This window comes from Leptonychotes weddellii, chromosome 1, assembly GCF_054177405.1.
Source record: "Leptonychotes weddellii isolate Sample4059 chromosome 1, ASM5417740v2, whole genome shotgun sequence".
Lineage (NCBI taxonomy): Eukaryota > Metazoa > Chordata > Mammalia > Carnivora > Phocidae > Leptonychotes > Leptonychotes weddellii.
The window spans coordinates 114370024-114390779 of NC_138369.1; the positions used below are offsets into that span (position 1 = coordinate 114370024).

The window sequence follows — 20756 nt, forward strand, 5'->3', positions numbered from 1 at the left end:
CTTAGCCACCGGAGTGACGTCCCTCAGCGGAGCAGACTTCTAAAAGTTCTGATTTTGTGCTCCGCAGCTCTATCACTTGCCAGAAGCTGCCCACGGAGGTCCCCTTCCCCACCGTCTATCCTCCCGAATATCGCCTCTGATTCACTTCGCACGTCCTACCTTCCAGAAAGTGGTCTGTTTCAGAGAGTTGTTCTATTCTGTTCAGAGAGTTGCTGCTATTCTTTTCTTCGATCTCCTGTTGAGTTTGTAGGTGTGAATTCCTGGGACCAGATGAAATTTAGGTCTCCTACTCCTCCGCCATCTTGCTCCTGCCCCCAAACTCAGCAAATTTTTAAAAAGTGAAATCAGGGGCACCTGGGTGGCACAGTCGGTTAAGTGCCGACTCTTGGTTTCGGCTCAGGTCATGATCTCCGGCTTGTGAGATTGAGCCCCATGTCGAACTCTGCGCTGGGCTTGCTTCAGATTCTCCCTCTGCCCCTCCCGCTTGTGTGCTCTTGCTCTCTATCAAAATAAATAAATCTTTCAAAAAAAAAGTGAAATCAGACAGAGTTATTCTTTGACCAAAGTGTTACCAAACTAGAAATCAACAATAGAAAAATAACAAAATCTCCAAACCCTTGGAACTTAATACATTCTTCACTCTTAAATAATCCATGAGTCAAAGAGGTAGTCTCGAGTGAAATATATATATATTAAATATATATATATTAAACTGACCAAAGAATACAAAAACACTAATTCAAAGGAATGTTTATTGTAGCATTATTTACAATAGCCAAATTATGGAAGCAGCCCAAGTGTCCATCAATAGATGAATGGATAAAGATGTGGTATATGTATATATACACAATGAATATTATTCATCCATAAAAAAGAATGAAATCTTGCCATTTTCAATGTCATAGATGGAGCTAGAGAGTATAATGCTAAGCGAAAAGAGTCAGAGAAAGACAAATACCACATGATTTCACTCATATGCTCATATGGGGAATTTAAGAAACAAAACAAATGAGCAAAGGGAAAGAAAGAGAGTGAAACCAAGAAATAAACTCTTAACTATAGAGAACAAATGGGTGAAATAGATGATGGGGATTAAGGAGTGCACTTGCTGTGATGAGCACCGAGTGATGTACGGAAGTGCTAAATCACTATATTGTACACCTGAAACTAATATTACACTGTATATTAACTAACTGGAATTAAAATAAAAACTTTAAAAAATTGACAAACCTCTAACAAGATTGACAAAAATAAAAAAAGAGAAGACACAAGTTACCAATATCAAGAATAAAAATGGGGATATCACTACAGACTCTGCAGTCAGCAAAAGGATAATAAGGGAATATTATGAATGACTCGACACACATAACAAACATTGACAACTAAGACAAAGAAAAACATATCTTCAAAAACACAAACTTTTACAACTCACCTGAAGTATCAATATAGTGCCAGTCTACTCATTTTAATAATCCCAGCAATGGGTTAATTGAAGCATTAAAGCAATGCCTTCTTTTTATTTATTTTCTTATCTTTTTTTTAAAGATTTTATTTATTTATTTGACACAGAGAGATAGCGAGACAGAGAGCACAAGCAGGGGAAGCAGCAGAGGGAGAGGGAGAAAAAGACTCCCCAATGAGCAAGGAGTCCAATGCGGGGCTCAATCCCAGGACCCTGGGATCATGACCTGAGCTGAAGGCAGATGCTTAACCGACTGAGCCACCAGATGCCCCTATTTTCTTATCCTTTAAAACAAAACATAAATATTCCCTCTAAACCAGTGTGGGCCTCCCTCCATCAGGTTCACCTTAAGTACGTGTTCAAAATGCAGAATCATGGACTCAAGCCCTGGTCTACTTAATCCATATCATGGAGGGTGGGGCTAAAGAACAAGCACTCAGGGTTCTACTGCGCCCTGAAGCTTGAGAACTACAGTCTCCATCCCAAGAAGCCTCCAAGGGCAAAGAGCCCTCTGGTTGTTTTCAGAACGTTGCCTTGTTTTAATTAACTCTTTCACTTTAATTCCAGTACAGTTAACATACAGTGTTATATTAGTTTCAGGTGTGTGATATAGCGATTGAATGCATCACCTGGTGCTCATCACGACAAGTGCACTCCTTAATCCCCTGCACATAGTTCACCCAATTCCTCACCCTCCTTCCCCTTGGTAACGATCAATTTGTTCTCTATAATTAAGAGTCTGTTTCTTGGTTTCTCTCTCTTCCCCCTCCCCCTCTCCCCTTCTCTCCCTCTCTCCCTCTCTTCCTCTTCTACTCTCCCTGGCCCCTCTTTCTCTTTCCCTTTGCCCATTTGTTTTGTTTCTTAAATTCCACATACGAGTGAAATCATATGGTATTTGTCTTTCTCTGACTCTTTTCAATTAGCATTATGACTCTCTAGTTCTATCCATGTTGTTACAAATGGTGAGGTTTCATGGCTGAATTATATTCCATTGTAGATATATGCCACGTCTTCTTTACCCATTCATCTATTGATGGACACTTGGGCTGCTTCCATAATTTGGCTATTGTAAATAATGCTGCAATAAACACAGGGGATAAACATAGGGGTTCATGTATCCCTTTGAATTAGTGTTTTTGTATTCTTTGGGTAAATACCCAGCAGTGTGATTGCTGGATCATAAGGTAATTCTATTTTTAACTTTTTGAGGAACCTCCATACTGTTTCCCACAGTGTCTTCCCCAGTTTGCATTCCCATCAACAGTGCACAAGGGCTCCTTTTCTACACATCCTCACCAACACTTGTTTCTTATGTTTTTTATTGTAGCCATTCTGACAGATGTGAGGTGATATCTCACTGTAGTTTTGATTTGCATTTCCCTGATGATGAGTGATGTTGAGCAACTTTTCACGTGTCTGTTGATGAACATAGATGTGAAAAATCCTCAACAAAATACTAGCAAACCGAATCCAACAATACATTAAAAAAAATCATTCCATGATCAAGTGGGATTTATTCCTTGGATGCAAGCATGGTTCAGTATTCTCAAATCAGTCAATGTGATACCTCACATCCATAAGAGAAAAGATAAAAACCATATGATCATTTCAATAGATGCAGAAAAATCATTTGACAAAGTACAACATCCATTCATGATAAAAACTCTCAACAAAGTAGGTTTAGAGAGAACATACCTCAACATGATAAAGGCCTTATATGAAAAATCCACAGCTAACATCATCCTCAGTGGGGAAAAACTAGCGCTTTTCCCCTAACGTCAGGAACAAGACAAGGATGTCCATTCTTACCACTTTTATTCAACATAGTACTGCAAGCCCTAGCCACAGCAATCAGACAACATAAAGAAATAAAAGACATCCAAATTGGTAAGGAAGGAGTAAAATTTCTACTATTTGCAAATGACATGATACTCTATATAAAAAACCCTAAAGACTCCATCAAAAAAAATCTGCTAGAACTGATAAATGAATTCAGTAAGGTCACAGGATACAAAACCACCAGATGTCAGTTGCATTTCTACACACTACTAATGGAGCAGCAGAAAGAGAAATTAAGAAAACAATCCTATTTACAATTGCACCAAAAAAGTACCTAGGAATACATCTAACAAAAGACGTGAAAGACCTGTACTCTGAAAACCATAAAACATTGATGAAAGAAATTGACGGTGACACAGAATGTTGCCTTTTATCCCTCATTCTTATCCTCCCTTCTGTTACCATCACGTGAGTGAAAGGTAAGTGCCACACTGAAGGGCTTTTAGGCTTCTCAATAAGGCAAGGATGACACAACACCATGACAGCCCAAGTGTTTCACAAAAATAAATGTGGAAAAAAAACAGCCATAATGGGGAAATGGGAAAATGCCATTTCCCTGTCCCACATTTTCTTTTCCGTCCCACATTTTCTTTTCCATTACTTTACCCACATATGCATCCACACACCAGTTTGTTCACTTCGGCTTAAGCTCCAGGTTAAATCGGTAAAATGTCATAAGTTTGAGTATTACATCCCCAAATCAGGCACACTAACCTACCATGGCTCCACACAACTATATTCCCGCCTGTGTAAATCGGTTGTGTGTCCCCACAGGATGGTGATCCGATGGTGGCAAGATTCCCACAGACACCAAGGATATTAAGTTTCTTTAATGGCGGAGGATATGAAAACCTCAAAGGGGGTTGTATAAAGCTGGCAATAGCACAAATAGAAGCAAAACTTTCCAGGTCTCCACCACATTCCACAGGGAGATGCATTGCTGTGGTTAAACCACCCTCCCGGGGATGAGAATTTGCTAGGTACGGGACGTCTTTTCCATTCACATGGAGATCTGATGCCTATCTGTTCTGGAAACCACCCAGCCTATGCCTGACTACAAAATACCACCAAATCCTTCCTAGGTGTTCACAGCAATGCTGGGAAAAGCAAAGGTCCTTTCTCCAGAAGCATGCTCCTCCTGGACTGAAGCTTCTGAACAGTGTGAGGTGCATTCCTGTAACTATCATTTCCAAAACATACCAGAGCCTCAAGTACTGTGCTTTCTGGAAGTGCCACAGGGAACACCAACAAAAGAGGAATGATGCCATTTGGTAAAAGTAGTTTAGTTGCCAAATACTCGGCAATGCGCTAAGAGGCAGGTAAAGTATTACTGGTGGTTCAGGAACTTTTGTAAAATAAGACAAAGGCCAATTTACTCTTCCTGCTTCTTCTTCTTTTTTTTTTTTTTTTTCTGCCTAGTCAAATTCAAACAGGGTCACTGCCTCCTACGGTCACATTAGCTGGCTTTGTCTCCTGTTTCACTGAGAAAATGTAGGCCAACAGACATAAACCACCTCGGCTCTCTTTTCCCCATGTATTTATTTTCTACGTTAGCTTCCCTTAAGAAGTGATAAGACATAGTGGTCAAGAGCATGAACTCTGAAACCAAACTACCTGGCATCCTGACTACCCATCAGCTGTGTGATCTTGGGCAGTTACTCAACCTCTCTGTGCCTCTATTTCCTAATCTGAAAAATGGGGACAATAATTATACACATACATAGCTCAGAGAGTCCTTGGAAGAGAGGCTAACATTTACTAAATATTTTGAAAGCACTTGGAACAGAGGTTGGCACACAGTAGGTATATGTCAGTGTTTGCCATCGCTATTCCAATCCCGGAGAATGAAGGATCCTTCTTCTTTGGAGGTAGGCTGCACCCCTGATGCCATTCTCTTCTCCAACAAGAGCTGCCCCATGAGCGTCTTCTTCCCTTTTGCAGATCTCTCCCTCTCCTTTAGCTCCCTCTCCTTAGCCTTTAAAGATGCTTGTAGTGGACGAGTTAGAGAAGGGTCCACAGAGGAAGTTAAACTGAAGCTGGCCTTGAAGATCAAGTAGGAATCTGCTTCATGAAAAGGAGGGTACCAGGAAATTGGGGGGGGGGCGGGCAGCAAGAGTGGGCCTCCCACAGAGGAAACGGCGCCAGCCACGAGTCTTGCTACTGCATGCAGTGCTTGAGGAGTTAGCTGCTCAGGGCGGTCATGGTGTTGAACACAGGGGATGGGTTCCTCGAGGGGTCGCTAAGGCAGGGTCGTAACCACAAGTGCCTCCAGAGCCAGGAAGGTGAACTGAATGCGTCAAGTAAGCTGGGTTAGGAAATTTGGGGATGGAGGAGGTCTTAGCCTCGGTTCCCACCTAAAAGCAGAGCCTGCAATGGGGGCCCAAGTGTGGAGCGTTTATTTTAGGAGGTGTTCCCAAGGAATGAGAGCGAGGAATCAGGAAGAGTGAAACAAGGAGAGGAAGCCAATATTGTTGCGGAAAACAGGCTCTTGTCCACCAGGGACTCTTGAAGAGCTATGTAGGATTACTAATACAGAACACACCTCGGCATTCCCCACCTGAGACATAAAAGTGGGGCACACCGATCAACTAGTTCTTGATCCTTTTTTTTTTTTTTAAGATTTTATTTATTTGACAGAGAGAGAGAGAGAACAAGTAGGCAGAGAGGCAGGCAGAGGGAGAGGGAGAAGCAGGCTCCGCGCTGAGCAGGGAGCCCGAGGCGGGGCTCGATCCCGGGACCTTGGGATCACGACCTGAGCCGAAGGCAGCCGCTTAACCGACTGAGCCACCCAGGCGCCCGCTCTTGATCCTTTTTACTCAAAATTTGCCTGTAGGGCATTAAGACTTCCACACTTACAGGCACCTGTACCACAAAGATTAGTGACCTCCTTCCTGCCTCCCAGCTCACAGCAGAAGGGAAGCTGTAAAGCAGCCTCTTATTTAACCATGTGCTATTCTAGCTGTGAATTCGTTCACCCAGGATACAGCTTAAAAACCTACTCTAGACAGAGATGCCTGGGTGGCTCGGTTGGTTAAGCGTCTGCCTTCGGCTCAGGTCATGACCCCAGGGTCCTGCGTTAGGCTCCCTGGTCACTGGGCAGTCTGCTTCTTGCTCTGCCCCTCTGCCTGCTCATTCTCTCTCTCTCTCTCAAATAAATAAAATCCTTAAAAAAAAATTAAAAACATTAAAAAAAGTTTTTTTAAACATACTCCAGAGAATTAAGACAACCAATGTTGAAGAGTTCATTGTTGTGGCAGAATTATATTTTAAAAGACATGTCTTGTTTTAGGTGGACAAAACTGTAGGGCCACAGCCTTTCCTGGGGATGAGAGATGTGCCTCTATTTTTGCTTCCAAACTCCCTTGTTCTCTAGTGCCAGAGGCTCACTTCACCAGCAGCCTGGGAGATTTTCATCTGCTGAGCTGTTCTGACTGTTCTTCCTCTGCTCCCTTCTTCCACCTCTGCAGGAATGATGAATTTAGTTCCGTAGGAATACTCTTTGATTGCTGACAGGAGAGCACCCAGCCAATGGGTTTGTATTTCCAGCAGGAGCCATAGGAAATAGTCATTGTGCTCTGCAATTGAGCATTCCACCAACATACCCTCCTGCCAAGTCCCTCTTAGTGGACCAAAGAACGGGAATGAGCGGCTTCATATTTATCACTTGGTAGCTGGCAAGCAAAACAGGATTTCGTCTCTGGGCTCAAGGACTTTGCAAAGTCACTATCAGGAAAACTGGGGCCTGTGCCGGATTTTAGGACAGATCTGCATGCTCCCTCCTAACTGCTCTATTGCAGGTGGTCGCCACTTGGGAATTTATGGGCTGATGGGCCAAAGAACAATAGCCAAGCATGTGAAGAAGGGGCACATTTCCAAATAAAATTTTACTTCTATTACAGAATTAAATCAAAGCCTTCTTAAAGCAGAGGCCACAAAGCAGCACGGAGTTTGTCTTGCAGATATGTTTTGTTTGGCCCCAATGTGTTTTAGAGGAAAGAGAATTACCAAAAGACCAAGGTCAAGAGACTTAACATAAAAATTTGGATTTCTGCCCATCTTGGCCAGCATTATTGTATAAGGTTAAATAAGATGCACTGTAATAAATATTACAAGTAGAGGACATAGAAATTCTTCTCCATAAAGCATAAAACAATATATTTAGAAATACACAGAAAAAAGCTTGGAAGGATAAGCATTATGCTAATAATACCAGTTACCTCTAGGAAGGAAAAAGTGGGATTGGGAAAATGGGGAGTTTAAGGAGTATTTGCCCTTTACAAAAGTGTTGAATATTAGACAGCGAAAATGTATGTATGTCTCCTTATGTGCTTGAACATGAATTTGAGTAATGGAAAAAAAGAATTTCCTGTCTCTGAGAAAGTTCCTTCAGGTCACATAAATATACTCTGAAATCCAGTTGTGACTCAAGAACTCTGTTGTACAACTATTCACAAAAATGCAGAGTGATGGGATAGATGAATAATTAGCCCCAAGCCTCCCCAGGAGTTTTCCCAGTTTTGACTACAATGATACACTGTTGGGGAGAAAAGCTCACACCACTAAACGACAAAGTGCTGAGTGATCTTCCTTCTGGAAGCAGGAGCTCTGTGTGCTCCCTGACCATGCCCTGTGGGATGAGCGGAGGGCAGCTTCGCTCTGCAGGTGTCCCAGGCTGGAGGTTGAGTCACGGGTGCTGCAGGGCCTCTCTAGGCACAGAGCAGAGGGATTCACCATCCTGGAGTGCGTTCTTCCCCCTTCTTAACAGGTTCTTCTGACTTTCTGATAAACTGCACTATCCCACGCAAAATTTCAAGGTTTTCTAAAGTGGAAAGGAAATTTTCCAACAAATATTAAGAGAAATAATATTAAGAAAGTGCTTTCTAGGAGATTATCTGATACATAGTTAGTGCCTTCCAAGTGTTTGTTAAGTAAATTAGACTCTGTTGACTAAAAACGAATTGTACTTAAAATAGGATGAAGCATTTGCTCGAGTGTTTTGATAATTTCCTGGATTAAAGTTCCATTATAGTCTGTACCTGCCTGACATAGGCCATTATGGGTAAAACTCTCCTTTCTGGAGTGGCATCCCAGCAAAAGCCAAGCGACACATACAATGCAGTCACAGTTCTATTGGTCCAAGCAGTCATTCTAAATCTTGGCTACATATTAGAATCATCTAAGGAGCTTTTAAAAATCCCTGGAGACCTGGGCACACCCTAGAGCAATTAAGTCAGAACCTCTGGGGATATGACCCAGGCATAAGGCTGTTTTTGCTTTTTTTTTTTTTTTAACTTCCCAGATGATTCCAGTGTGCCACTAAGTTTGAGACCAACTGCTCAAACTTCAATATGCCTATGAGCACCTTACATAAAGGAAGATCTTACTAAAGATAAGGTCTAATTCAGTAGGTGTGGAGTGGGGCCTGGGATGGTGTATCTCTAATGAGCTCCAAGGTGATGTAGCAAGGATCTGGTTTCTAGAGCCTTTCACACAGATGCCTATGAAGATACGTAAAAAACTTGCATTCACTGCAGTATTGCTTGTAATAAGGAAATATTTAAAGCCACCTAAATGTCCATCAACAGGACAATGAATTAATTGTGGTATATGCAGACAATGGAACACTATATAGCATTTAAAATGGATAAATTATGGCTATCATCATAGATAAATCTCAAAATGTTGAGAAAAAAACACAAAGGCATTTGCACATTGTGATGCCATTTACATTAGTTTTGAAAGCATAAACAACACTATGGATTGTTTATGGGTACATATGGTATTAATATAATAATATACATGAAAATAATAAATACCAGATTCAAGACTGTGTTTTATCTGGGGAGGGAGAAAGATTAGAACTGGGGAGAGGTACACAGTGGTCTTCAGCTGATACCATGTTTTATTTCTCCTAAAAATAACACATACAGCAAAATCCTAGGATTTGATGGTGCTGGAGAGTTTGGTGATGAGCACCTGAGTGTCTATTTCATTATCTTCTATACTTTGCATCTTTGAAATAATTGCTAAATTTTTAGAAGTTTTTAATTTATGTATACCTGTGTTCAGAGCAACATTATCCACAATAGCCAAAAGGTGAAGCAGCCCAAATGTCCATCAACAGATGAATGAATAAACAAAATGTGGTATGTACATACACTGGAATATTACTCAGCCTTAAAAGGAAGAAAATTTTGACATACGCTACCATATGAACCTTGGAGATATTATGCTAAATAAAATAAACCAGCCACAAGACAACAAATACTGTACGATCCCACTTGTATGAGGTACCTAGAGTAGTTAAACTCATAGAGAATAGAATGATGGTTGCCATGGGGCTGGAGAGAGGGAGAAATGGATGCTATTGCTTAATGGATTATGGGGTTTCAGTATGAGAAGATGAGAAAAGTTCTGGAAATGGTTGGTGGTGACAATGCCCAACAGTATGAATGTACTTAATGCCACTGAACTGCAGACTTGAAAATGGTTAAAATGATAAAGTTTATATTATGTTCATTTCACCACAATTTTTTAAAGCTTTCAGTTTAAAAAAAAATCATGGAGGACAATCAAAGAAGGACCAGTAAAAGATATTTTGGAAATCATATGAGGGAATACCATACAGTCAAAAAGAATAAGGTCCACATGTGCTGGTATGGAATGATTGCCCAGGCACACTGGTCACCAGAAATTAAAGTGTATGCAATGCCACCTTCCATATTGCATAGAATATCTCTCAAAAATACCTAAGAAACTGGTAACTGCCATCGTTTCTGGGGAGGAAAACATGGGAGCGTGAGTTCAGAGGTGAGCTCTGGACCTAACTATTCAAAAAAACGCAACCAATTTTTAAAGATTAATTCTCTAAGTCATCATTCTCTGAGAGGGATGAAAAGAAATAACTGAAATTCACACTTAATACCCCAATTCGGAATAACTGAAGAGTTAAGTGGTATGTCCAGGAGCACACGGGTGACAGAATAGGCCCAAAGTTATCCTAGTGCACACTATTTCTAAATGTTCGAAATATTTAACAAAAGACTTAAAAATATGTCTACTTCTATATTGCCAACTTATTGAAACAGAAAACATTGTTTTCCCCAAAATGAATTATGTTTGGGAAAACTTTTTGTATTTTTCATTTTGTAGTTTAGTTTTTATATTGTCAGCATCATTTCCACATATATGGTAACATTTGCCCCATACGTAATTTTTTATTTTTAACAATCTCCTTTGATAAGAGATTTTTCTAGTCCTTTGCTTCCAATTTGAGGCTTTCATTGACAATTACTCCTATTTAGTTTCCATGTTGGCTGTTCACATACCCAAAAGTGCATGGATAATGGATTCTTTTAAAGCAAAATAGACATTTTTAAAAATCACAAAAAATTGGGGCGCCTGGGTGGCTCAGTCGTTGAGCGTTTGCCTTCGGCTCAGGTCATGATCCCAGAGTCCTGGGATTGAGCCCCGCGTCGGGCTCTCTGCTCAGCGGAGAGCCTGCTTCTCCCTCTGTCTGCCACTCTGCCTATCTGTGCTCTCTATCTGTCAAATAAATAAATAAAATCTTAAAAAAAAAAAATCACAAAAAATCATACACACACGTATGTATTCTGATTCCCAATCCACTGCTTTTCCCATTCTGCATACTTTAGTAGCCAATGGTGTAAAAGAATACACTCCTTGTTATCCTAAAGACATGATGTCTGCCCTTGCTTTATGGATTAAAAACTCCTCTCCTCCACTAGGTGGTTTTTAGCCAAAGAGCCTGCTGCCGAGGTAGCGTACCAACCACATTTGAACTGCTAACTGTAAGATTTAAAGAGTCCACATGGTGGCACTAGATACCTTTGGTCAACCCAGTAAGCTCTTTCTAAAAAACAGGGAGAGAGAAGAGCCTCTGGCATTAGCAAAGATTAAAAATTAAAGCTAGTATGAAAGACATCTTGTTTCTGTCTGGAAGGATGGCTGCCAGCCAAAGCATATGTGAAGCTCTAATTACATACTTAAAGACATCCAAAATGCCAAGCGGATATTACAGACTCCTATGACAAAGCCTATTTCTTCCAGTGGCAAACATACCTCTGTTCCTTCAGACATACTTCATTACAACATACATACAATATATTTCCACACACTTCCTCCTAATACACATTTCTCTCTCTGTCCATCTATCTCCATCTCTCTTTCTCTGACACATAGGTACACATATGCATCTACACCATGGAGTGTATTTTTAGGTGATGGGGGGGGCAAGATTCATAATCACATCCCTATTAAATAATTTTTAAAGTGCACAATTGCTGCCTGTCTTCATCTTTTTCTAAGTTCCCAAATTTCAACAGTTCATGAATATCCCACAAAAAGGTATAAAATTTGATGGGTTAAGTCTCAACTCAGATGATAAATATCTTTAAACTCATCACAAAAAGATCTATTTCTGATCTCTTTACAATCTTATTAATTTATAACAGACTGGGAAATTTCACTGCTAGTCTTCTACATACAGACAATTTTAAAGGGTAACACCCAGCGATTGATCTTGAATAGATTTTCAGCAAATAATCCTCAGAAATGCCTGAAGAAAAGAAAAGCTAGTGGTTTAAGGCTCTATTTTTTGATGCCCATTATCATAGCTTTCTTTTAAGCTAAAAATCTCTTAGAGATGATTTAATAAAATGTGCTGCCTTGAGTGTTTTTACAACACACAGACAGACTCAATGTGATCTATTCACTTCATTCAGAAACATTTTTTTGTGCAGACACAAGAATTTTTCCCACGACAGTAAGTGTATGTGTCTTGCATCCTGATTAAACAAACCGTAACAGCACCTTCCCAGACCTATAATCTACTTTTTAAAATGAGCATTTAAAATCAAAAGCACATTGCACTGAGTAAACCAGAGTTCTTAAATGACCATAGCCCAATAATACATTGTATATATAAGCTAATTATAAGATTATTTTTATATGTGAAACACCCAAAAGATTAATGGGTAGATGCCTTTTCATATGTGTTTATTTTCAGAAGCAGTGATTATGGTCCTGCTAAGCCCAAAATTTCTCAGAATTTGAAGGGAAGATAAATTTTAAAACATATCAATAAAATTGAGAACTCGCTCCAGTCTCAGGCTAACTCCAGTGACGTAGGGAAGAAGAAGTGGGACCAGTTAGGTCAAGTCTACTGTAAGCCCAAGAGCTGACAATACTCTGCACAAGTTCAAGAAGTCCACGGCAGATCACGTGCAGACTGATGAATGGTGAACCTACAGCCACTGACCATCGGCACTGAAAATAACACATCAGTGCAGACAGTGTATCTTTTTCCCGTGATCTCCAACTCAGAACAAAACAATGTGCAGACAAGACTCAGAAACTGTTTTATTAAATTGAACACAAAATACCTGTTATAATAATGTCAAGCTTTTATCAGAAATCAGTACATAAGTGAGGATACACAGCCAAAATGAGCCATCAACATAAGCACTGTAAATTTTAAATAACTTTTGGATTTCTATATTCAATATGCGGAAGAAAATAAAACCAAAAAAGCAATTTCAATTTCACAATTCACAGTTGATTGGTTTTAATCCCATGACACTTTTGCCATTTTATAGCCCCAGAATGCAAACAGATTTCCAAATTGGTGACTGGCACTTAGCCCCAACAACATACACAGATGTTAAACCCCTGTATGACATTTAGAAAAAATTTTAGGAAACAACCCCAATTTCATACACTTCTGGCTGGCGGTTTTTAGCCATATCCTTTACTAGATATTTTTCTAGTGAAATAGCAAAAGCAGTTTTAAAAGTTTGCCATGCCATTAAATGAAGGGTTCTAAAGTCTCCCTTGTTTGTTTGTTTTTTTATGATTTTATTCTCTAATTTAAAACAATAACTACACTAAAATGCAACCTTAACAGTGAAAGCAAAATCAGTTTTGCTTCTGGATCTAGAGCATACATCCAAGAGAGGCAACTTATTGCCCTAGCAGATACATGGAATGCTTTAGAAAAGCAGAATCTGACATGCTCTAGTAAGGCATTTCAAAGCAGATACACCATACCCAAACTAAATTATTATGGTCAGCTGAGGATACCACAAGGTGAACACCAATTAACACAGAATCAACATGAAATTCTTACAAAATGACACACTGATTTACAAAACCACAGAAGGGTGCTCAAGTACCAAAGGAAGGCAAAACAATGACCAGTCACTCTAAAAGAGTTTTGTTCCCGTAAATGCCAGATTTGCAGAGTAGAAATAAATTTTATATGTGCTTTGCCCTAGGATATCACTCATCCTGACACGTGGGGTTACTTTTCCTTAAAAAAATATATCATGTAGAGAATATACATTGAATCAGTGATATAGAACATTTATTTTCACTAGTGACAGGGTCACTTAAGCACTTACATAGAAAAAGTTATGAGTAATCATAAAGGTTATTTAAATGCAAAAAGAAATCTGATAAAACCTGCATTATTAGTTGGTATTCAACAGTGAAGTGAGGTTTTTAGCAATTACATTGGCTTAATGAGGAACATGACCGTGAAAAAAATCTTTAAGTTCAAAGAATCATGAAATGCCTAAAAACTAAATAATCAGTAAAAAATACATACTTTCATTTTAAGGTCCCCAAAGGAATGTTCAGTTATCTTGGAAGCCATGATGCTTATCACACAAGCACAAGAATTATGAATCAGGAACAGTGAAGTTCCGATTCTGACTTATCCATTGAATCTTCATGACCTGGAGCAAGTCACTTAAATTCTTCAGATTTTGTCCAAAAAAAAAAAATTGGCATAAAAATAAAGGCATGTGTCAAAAAAAATTTTTTTTCTAAACAGTACTAGAGTAAAGCTAAAGATGGTTACTAAGGCTCACAATTTCAACAACTCATTGTACAGTACAATCATTTTTGATCCTGCTAATTATGGCTAGAGGCAGCATGGGCAATGACAGTTCTCAGGGAATTCAAAGGCTTTAGAGAAGTTAATGGTTTCAACTTTCAAAACTACAAAATCTTCTTCGTGAGTTGTTTAAAACAGCTAATCATCTATGGGTTTGACTCTCTCCACCTCTCTATGTGCTGGTAGAGCAAGTGAAAGTAATGACAGAGACATGGTTTCATGGAGAAAAGCATCCATAGAATGAAATGAGGTATAAGCTGATTTAATAAACCCCAATCCATAACTTACAGTTATTTTAAAGAAGCTGCATAGTTCAGCAAAAATATATCATAGAAGAGGGATAAAGAAAAAAATTCTTAATGGAACTTTAAAAGGTGTGACAACTAAGCATTTAAAATGACCAACACCAGAAAACTTGAGGTTGGAAAGGAGTGGTCTTCCTTCACGCTAAGCACACATAAAAACAGAAACCAGAAGGCTAAAGTCCACAAGAGAAAATATTGTATGTTATTTGGTTTCAGTTATCAACTTCAGACACTGCTTTTTAAAAGATAGTCATATTAAACAGATAATAAACTCTAGTTAATGATACCTATGCTGAAGTATTTAAGGGAAATGTATTGTCTGAAATTCACACTGAAATATATATTTTTTAAAACTCCATGGATGGATGGATAGAGGGATGGACATATATGTGGTAATACAAGCCTAGTAAAGTGTTGATGTTAGAATTTGCTGGTGGATATATTGTAAAAAAAAATTTGACTCCAATGTATGTTTAAAATTTTTCATAATAAAATGTTGAGGGAAATGTTACTATTTCTACAATAAAATTAATTTAGCAGTGTGTTTTAAAGACTCAGACAATTTAGAATTGTAAATTAACTGAAGTGGGAATTTTTGCTTAAGGCCTCAAACCCAATTTCTGAAGATCTTTCTTTAACATCGAGATGAACTAACACAGTAAGTATTGTGGAAAAGACAGTCTCTTCTTCACACACCTCATTTGCAAGTAAATAATTCTCTCCTCCCTACAGAATAGACAAGTTTTGAAAAGACCACTGGAATAAAATTTTTCCAAATATCAATGTCAAGCCCTTCCCAATCCACCATACTACTATTCACTAAATATAAAGGCAACACAGATCAAGGTGAAAAATAATCTATGACTACTGTCAGCCTGGGACAACTGGATTTATTTTCAGGGTGTATGGTTCCTGATCAATAATGTTAACAGTTTTACTCAGTTTCAAATTGAAATCGCATTAGGCCAAAAAAAAAAAAAAAATGCAGAATGCAGAATTTACACAGACCTTTGCTATTCCAAGCCTCTGTTTTATGAATTCTGATTAATGGCAATAATTCTATCATCTCTTCTCTCTGTGAAATGCTAAAACCTGCTAAAGGCACTCATATTCTGGGCTTAATGGGGACAGGGTCACATGGGACCATAAGCCAGTATTTTTTTTTTTTGGTAGCTACCCAGAAAGGGAATTTACAAATGATCCTCCCATTCATAATGGGAAGAAAAAGTCAAACAGCTATCAGCAGAAACATCATATGAGAAGCTATTTACACAGCTATTTGTCCATTCAGCTAGACAGCTAGTAACAGCTTCCGATGAGAGAGGTCTACAGCCAAGAAAAACCCCCAAAAAACAAAAGCAACAACAAAACACTATTATTATGTACGAAACTCCTGAACAGTAATTTGGCTGGTTAAAAAAAAAAATAGTTGGTAAGGTGGAATATTTCTTAAGCATTTGTTCAAAAGCCTGCACTAAACTTTTGCCTATATTGACAAAATATTTCTATTTCTAAAGTTCTATTGTCTTATATATGCCTCATCAAGTTCTTTAGAGAGCACTTTCAGCCTACATTCCAATAACAGGGACACAAAACAGGTTTCACACCATCCCTAGGCCTCTCTGTAGAGGATACCATGCCCAACAGTTAAGTCTCCCCTGACACAAGCAAGACTCATTTTACACAGGTCACTGGACAGTCCTCAAACTGTCGTTGCTCACAGTCCCAGCCAACTCAGGAGTGAAGGAGTCATAATTCCCACCACTAATCCTTAGAATATATCTACAGAGGAAGATTTAAGCAAATATGTTTGCTCAAACATATTTCTCCCATTCCCCTCACTGAAAGTGTAGACAGTAGCTATAAGCAAGATATCAGTTCTGTAAAATAAGGTGGAAGGAAAATCTCATGCTTCCCCTCAGCTGTGTAAGTCAGAGGAACATAAGAATGGTCTCAGACAGCCATGATTCTTCATTCAATCTTAGAGTTTCAAAAAATCCTAAATGGTTTTCTAAGACTCATTAGGAGGGGAAATAATGAGGAAGAGTTGGAGAAGGAACTTCTTCTAAATGAACAGTATAAAATATTATGCATCTTGCAGAATTCAGTGCAATAAGAGACAAGCAGACAAATGTAATAAAAAACATGCACATATTTACAAGTTGTAGTACATGATATACAAAGACAAGACCAACAAAGTATTTTCTGTTCAGTGTGGAGCCAAAAGGATTTACATGGTACACTCCGTTTTGTAGCTTAACTTGTTGAAAAAAACACTTCAAACGCTGCATAGGCAGTCCAATCTTTTAATTGGAACATGGAATTTTTCCTTTACAACTTCTTGGCCCTCAGTATCTTAAGAAGAGTTTCTAATTGTTATCTTCTAACATGGACTTCAAATGACAACTTACACAGAGATATTCACAGAGAAAAGAGACTTGGATGCTATGAGTTCTTCTTGCGGATGATTACTAAAATCTATTGACTTGACTAAAGGTCTTCCATTGTTTAGGCCTCTGTCCGTCCTTGTATACAGCATATAAAAAGATACTAACGTGACTCCTGGGCAGCACAGGGTGCGGATTCTAGAGCACATTACAAAGCAGGACTGGACTGCACAAAAGGAAACCAACGGAGATCACGTATCACTGACTATGGTAGTAACAATGGCCTTCTTCAACAGGGAAAAAACACTGTCTAATAGGAATGCATGAAGGTGAGAAACTGTACCATGCAGACATGTATTTATTTAGGTATTTCCTTTCTGACCACCTCTGTCACCTTTGTATCACCTATGGAGTGCAGGAGAATACTGCAAGGTAACAAGCTCAAAATAACCCACTGTCATAGAGATTTGCGATTTTTGGGGGGGGGGGGGATGTGTATGTAACCTCTATAAATGATCATGGAAGTTATCAACTTCCTACAGTTTGGAAATTAAGGAACAAACCGAGTTATTGTAGGCAATATGGTATCTAAAGTGTCATATAAAACAAACACAGCTCTTTTTTAGTGCAAAGAAATAGAGCAAGTAAGAAATAACACTATAAATCTAACTTTTTTCTTTAAAGAAAATGCATTTATGCATTCATAACATCCATTAAGGGCACTGGGAGACTGGAAACCTGAATATGCAAGGCCAGGAAAAATATCAAGGCCTTTAAGTCCACTGCTTTTTGTATATATGTAACAAAATTGTTAAGTGGGAAGAGTGGGGGAAATCCTTCAATTTTGTTTGCAAAGGAAAAACTGAAAGTGGAAAAATGCCACTTTTACAAACTGTAAATTCTTATCCACGATCTTTTACTATTACCTGAAATAAGGATCCAGTGAAATCTTCTCTATGGTATCACATAAATATATATGTATGTGTGTATATATGTAAGTACATATATATACATACATATACGTGTATATATATACACACACACACACACACACAGACTACAGAGAAAGGGGAAAAATAAGATTTTTAAATAATTATAGAACTAAGTGGCCAGCACTGTAATATTAAATTCTACCCACAAATTATACTTAGCAGCAAAATGAGTAACCTACTGACCAATAAAATAAGTTCTAAATTGCCCTAAATTAATCGATTGTATAAAAGGATTATTATACTCAGAGACACAGTTCTAGATAGAATCTCAATAATGTTACTTCATTCTCCTGTTTCTGGGAGGGAAAAAAAAAATGTAGGTTCTTTTTTTCAAAAAACCACCACTTCAACAGAAGAGCAACTTGATATTTTACCAGTGGTTATCCCAAAACTGAATTTTAAATATGGATCTAGGTTGCTCAAAAACTGCTCATAAAGATTAAAGGAAAGGAATGATGATTATAATTTTCTTCTCCCCATCTCTTTGCCTATAGAATTCTCAAAGAATAATAGGGGTTTCATTTTTTAATTAGTAATAAAAGCAATCAAATGTGAGTTGACCATAGTGCAAAGATACTGCAAACTTCCTGGTGGATGTGGCCTTTCAAAAAAAGTATGGATGAGCACCAGTCTTATCCATGTAAATATAGTAAGTAGATAAAATACAACTAATGAAAGTTCATAGGGTACTCCATTCGTTTATCTAGCCATACACTAGAGCTTATTTTTAAAAAAAAATAATAATAATAATACTGTTATAATTATCAGATACCAAAGTAATCCATAACGTATTTCTATGACCTTTAAGGAAGCTGAATTATAAAGAAGGAAACCAAAGTTCATGTATTTTACTACTGGAAATGATGATACTAAAATCTGGTTAACTTTTTTTTTTTTTTTAACTCCTCTCTATCTATGAAACAGGAAGGGGGTAGTATTTTTCAGGGCAACCAACCAACTGGCAAGACAGGAAAGAATGTAAATAAACCCTAAGGATCAGTTCATTGAAAAAGTCTGACAAAACAAATATCAAGAGATCTGAACTTAAAATCGAGACCATCATATAAGTACGTTATTATCAATGAATAACTCTAAATTGAAAAATCAAACACATCTTTACATTTCCCAAAACCACCTGAAAAATATTTTTTAAAAAAATAGCATATCTATCTTAAACACATTGGATATTGGAACAGGGGGCTTGGAAAGCTCACAACATAGCTGGGGCATGAAAATGAGCCTATTAAACAAGCTAATTCAACTGGGGCAGGGTGGGGGAAGGGGGGAGGAAGGAAGAAGCCCGCATTTAAATGTGTGAAATCCACAAGTGAAAATGAAATTTCACCATTTGGAAGTCTACAAGCACATTGGAAGTGTATGAATCCAAGAAAATCTGCATTTCAATCAATAATGGGAAGACAAGGGGAAAACACGTACTGGGAAAGACCCTAATGCTGCTTATAATCATATATCCTACTGGCAAGGCATTGCGTTGAGGTGGTTCCAAAGAAAACCTGGGAAACCAAAATCTCTGCTTACCAGTTTTTACCGTTATCTGAAGTAAGGAGTCAATAAAATTCTTTACTTAACAGTACATAAAACTAAAACTGCAAAAGAAGGGGAAGTTTTTAAATAGTTAAAGCTCTAAGTGATCAGGCTACTAGTTGACCAGAACTTGGTCAAGATAAAAAGTTATTTCTCGTGGGGTAGGTGGGTCACATGCTCTAAGTAACTCAACACAACTGACCTGAAAACGCATCATGACCTAAGAAGCACATTCTTTTCCTTCCCCAGTCTTGACATCTCATGGTACCACTGGTTACACGTATTAACATTAAGCAGAGGAATGGACTCAGATCAAAAGGACCACAAAAGCAGGGCATATTGACTGGCAATTGGCAAACAACAGGCAGGAAAAGCTGCTCTATCTGAATACAACGACCACTATACATATCCTAGATTCTCCATCTCGTTTCTGTACCGCTGTTCAGACACCTTGCTTTTATGTTGCTTGCTCTCTAAATGCTGCCGGAACTCCATCTCTTCACCAGCCCCAACATTACACATGGAGCAGTAAAACTGGCCGCTGGGAGTAACACACATGGCCAGATCACGCGGGATTCTCTGCCGAGAGCGGGGATTGAAGTAAGGACCTGCTAAAGCAAGAGATAAAAATGATGTATCCACTTCAAAACATTCACTAAACAAATGACGACAGTCTGATTATCACTGTAATTTGCCATGCTGAGCTCAGATTATAAAATTCACGGACTCTCAGCTTTAAATGAATGCAAAATTAATAGATTTTTTTAAATTACAATTTTAGGGCACCTGGGTGGCTCAGTTGGTTGGGCGACTGCCTTCGGCTCAGGTCGTGATCCTGGAGTCCCTGGATCGAGTCCCGCATCGAGCTCCCTGCTCGGCGGGGATTCTGCTTCTCCCTCTGACCCTCCCGACCCTCCCCCCTCTCATGTGCTCTCTCTCTTAGTCTCTCTCTCTCAAATAAATAGATAAATAAAATCTTTAAAATAAAATAAAATAAATTACAATTTTATACAGGTTCCATCTAAGAAGTGAAAATGATTCCTCCAACTACTGTCAGAAAGGTTACTGTAGAACCAAACCCCAACCCCAGCTCCAAATGACAATGTCTCTAAAGAGTAAATAAAATTTTAAAAATTGTTTAACTTCTAGACATTATATGAAAAGTTTTATAATTATGCTAACTCTTTAATCCAAAAATTCTACTTCTAAGAATTATCCTAAGAAAATACCAAGAATTTTTGCATGGAGATTTATCAACAAGGACATTATTTCATCAGTGTGCATACAAGTTTTTATGGGAAGATGTGG

The 20756-nt window shown here is 38.4% G+C and overlaps 1 protein-coding gene across 6 annotated transcripts in view; it reads right to left on the bottom strand.

Moving 5' to 3' along the window:
- Positions 1–7517: 7517 nt before the first annotated feature.
- Positions 7518–20756, bottom strand: part of ZMAT3 (zinc finger matrin-type 3) — a 40225-nt gene continuing 26986 nt past the window's right edge. For 4 of the 6 annotated variants that reach the window (XM_006745915.3, XM_081829728.1, XM_031042073.2 and 1 more), the window contains exon 6: positions 12659–20059. In XM_006745915.3, the coding sequence (XP_006745978.1) occupies positions 19848–20059 (212 nt within the window). In that variant the 3' untranslated portion in view covers positions 12659–19847. Of the gene's footprint in view, positions 8121–12658; positions 20060–20756 lie in introns of those variants that run through there. The other 2 variants (XM_081829744.1, XM_006745916.3) reach the window with 2 other exon arrangements.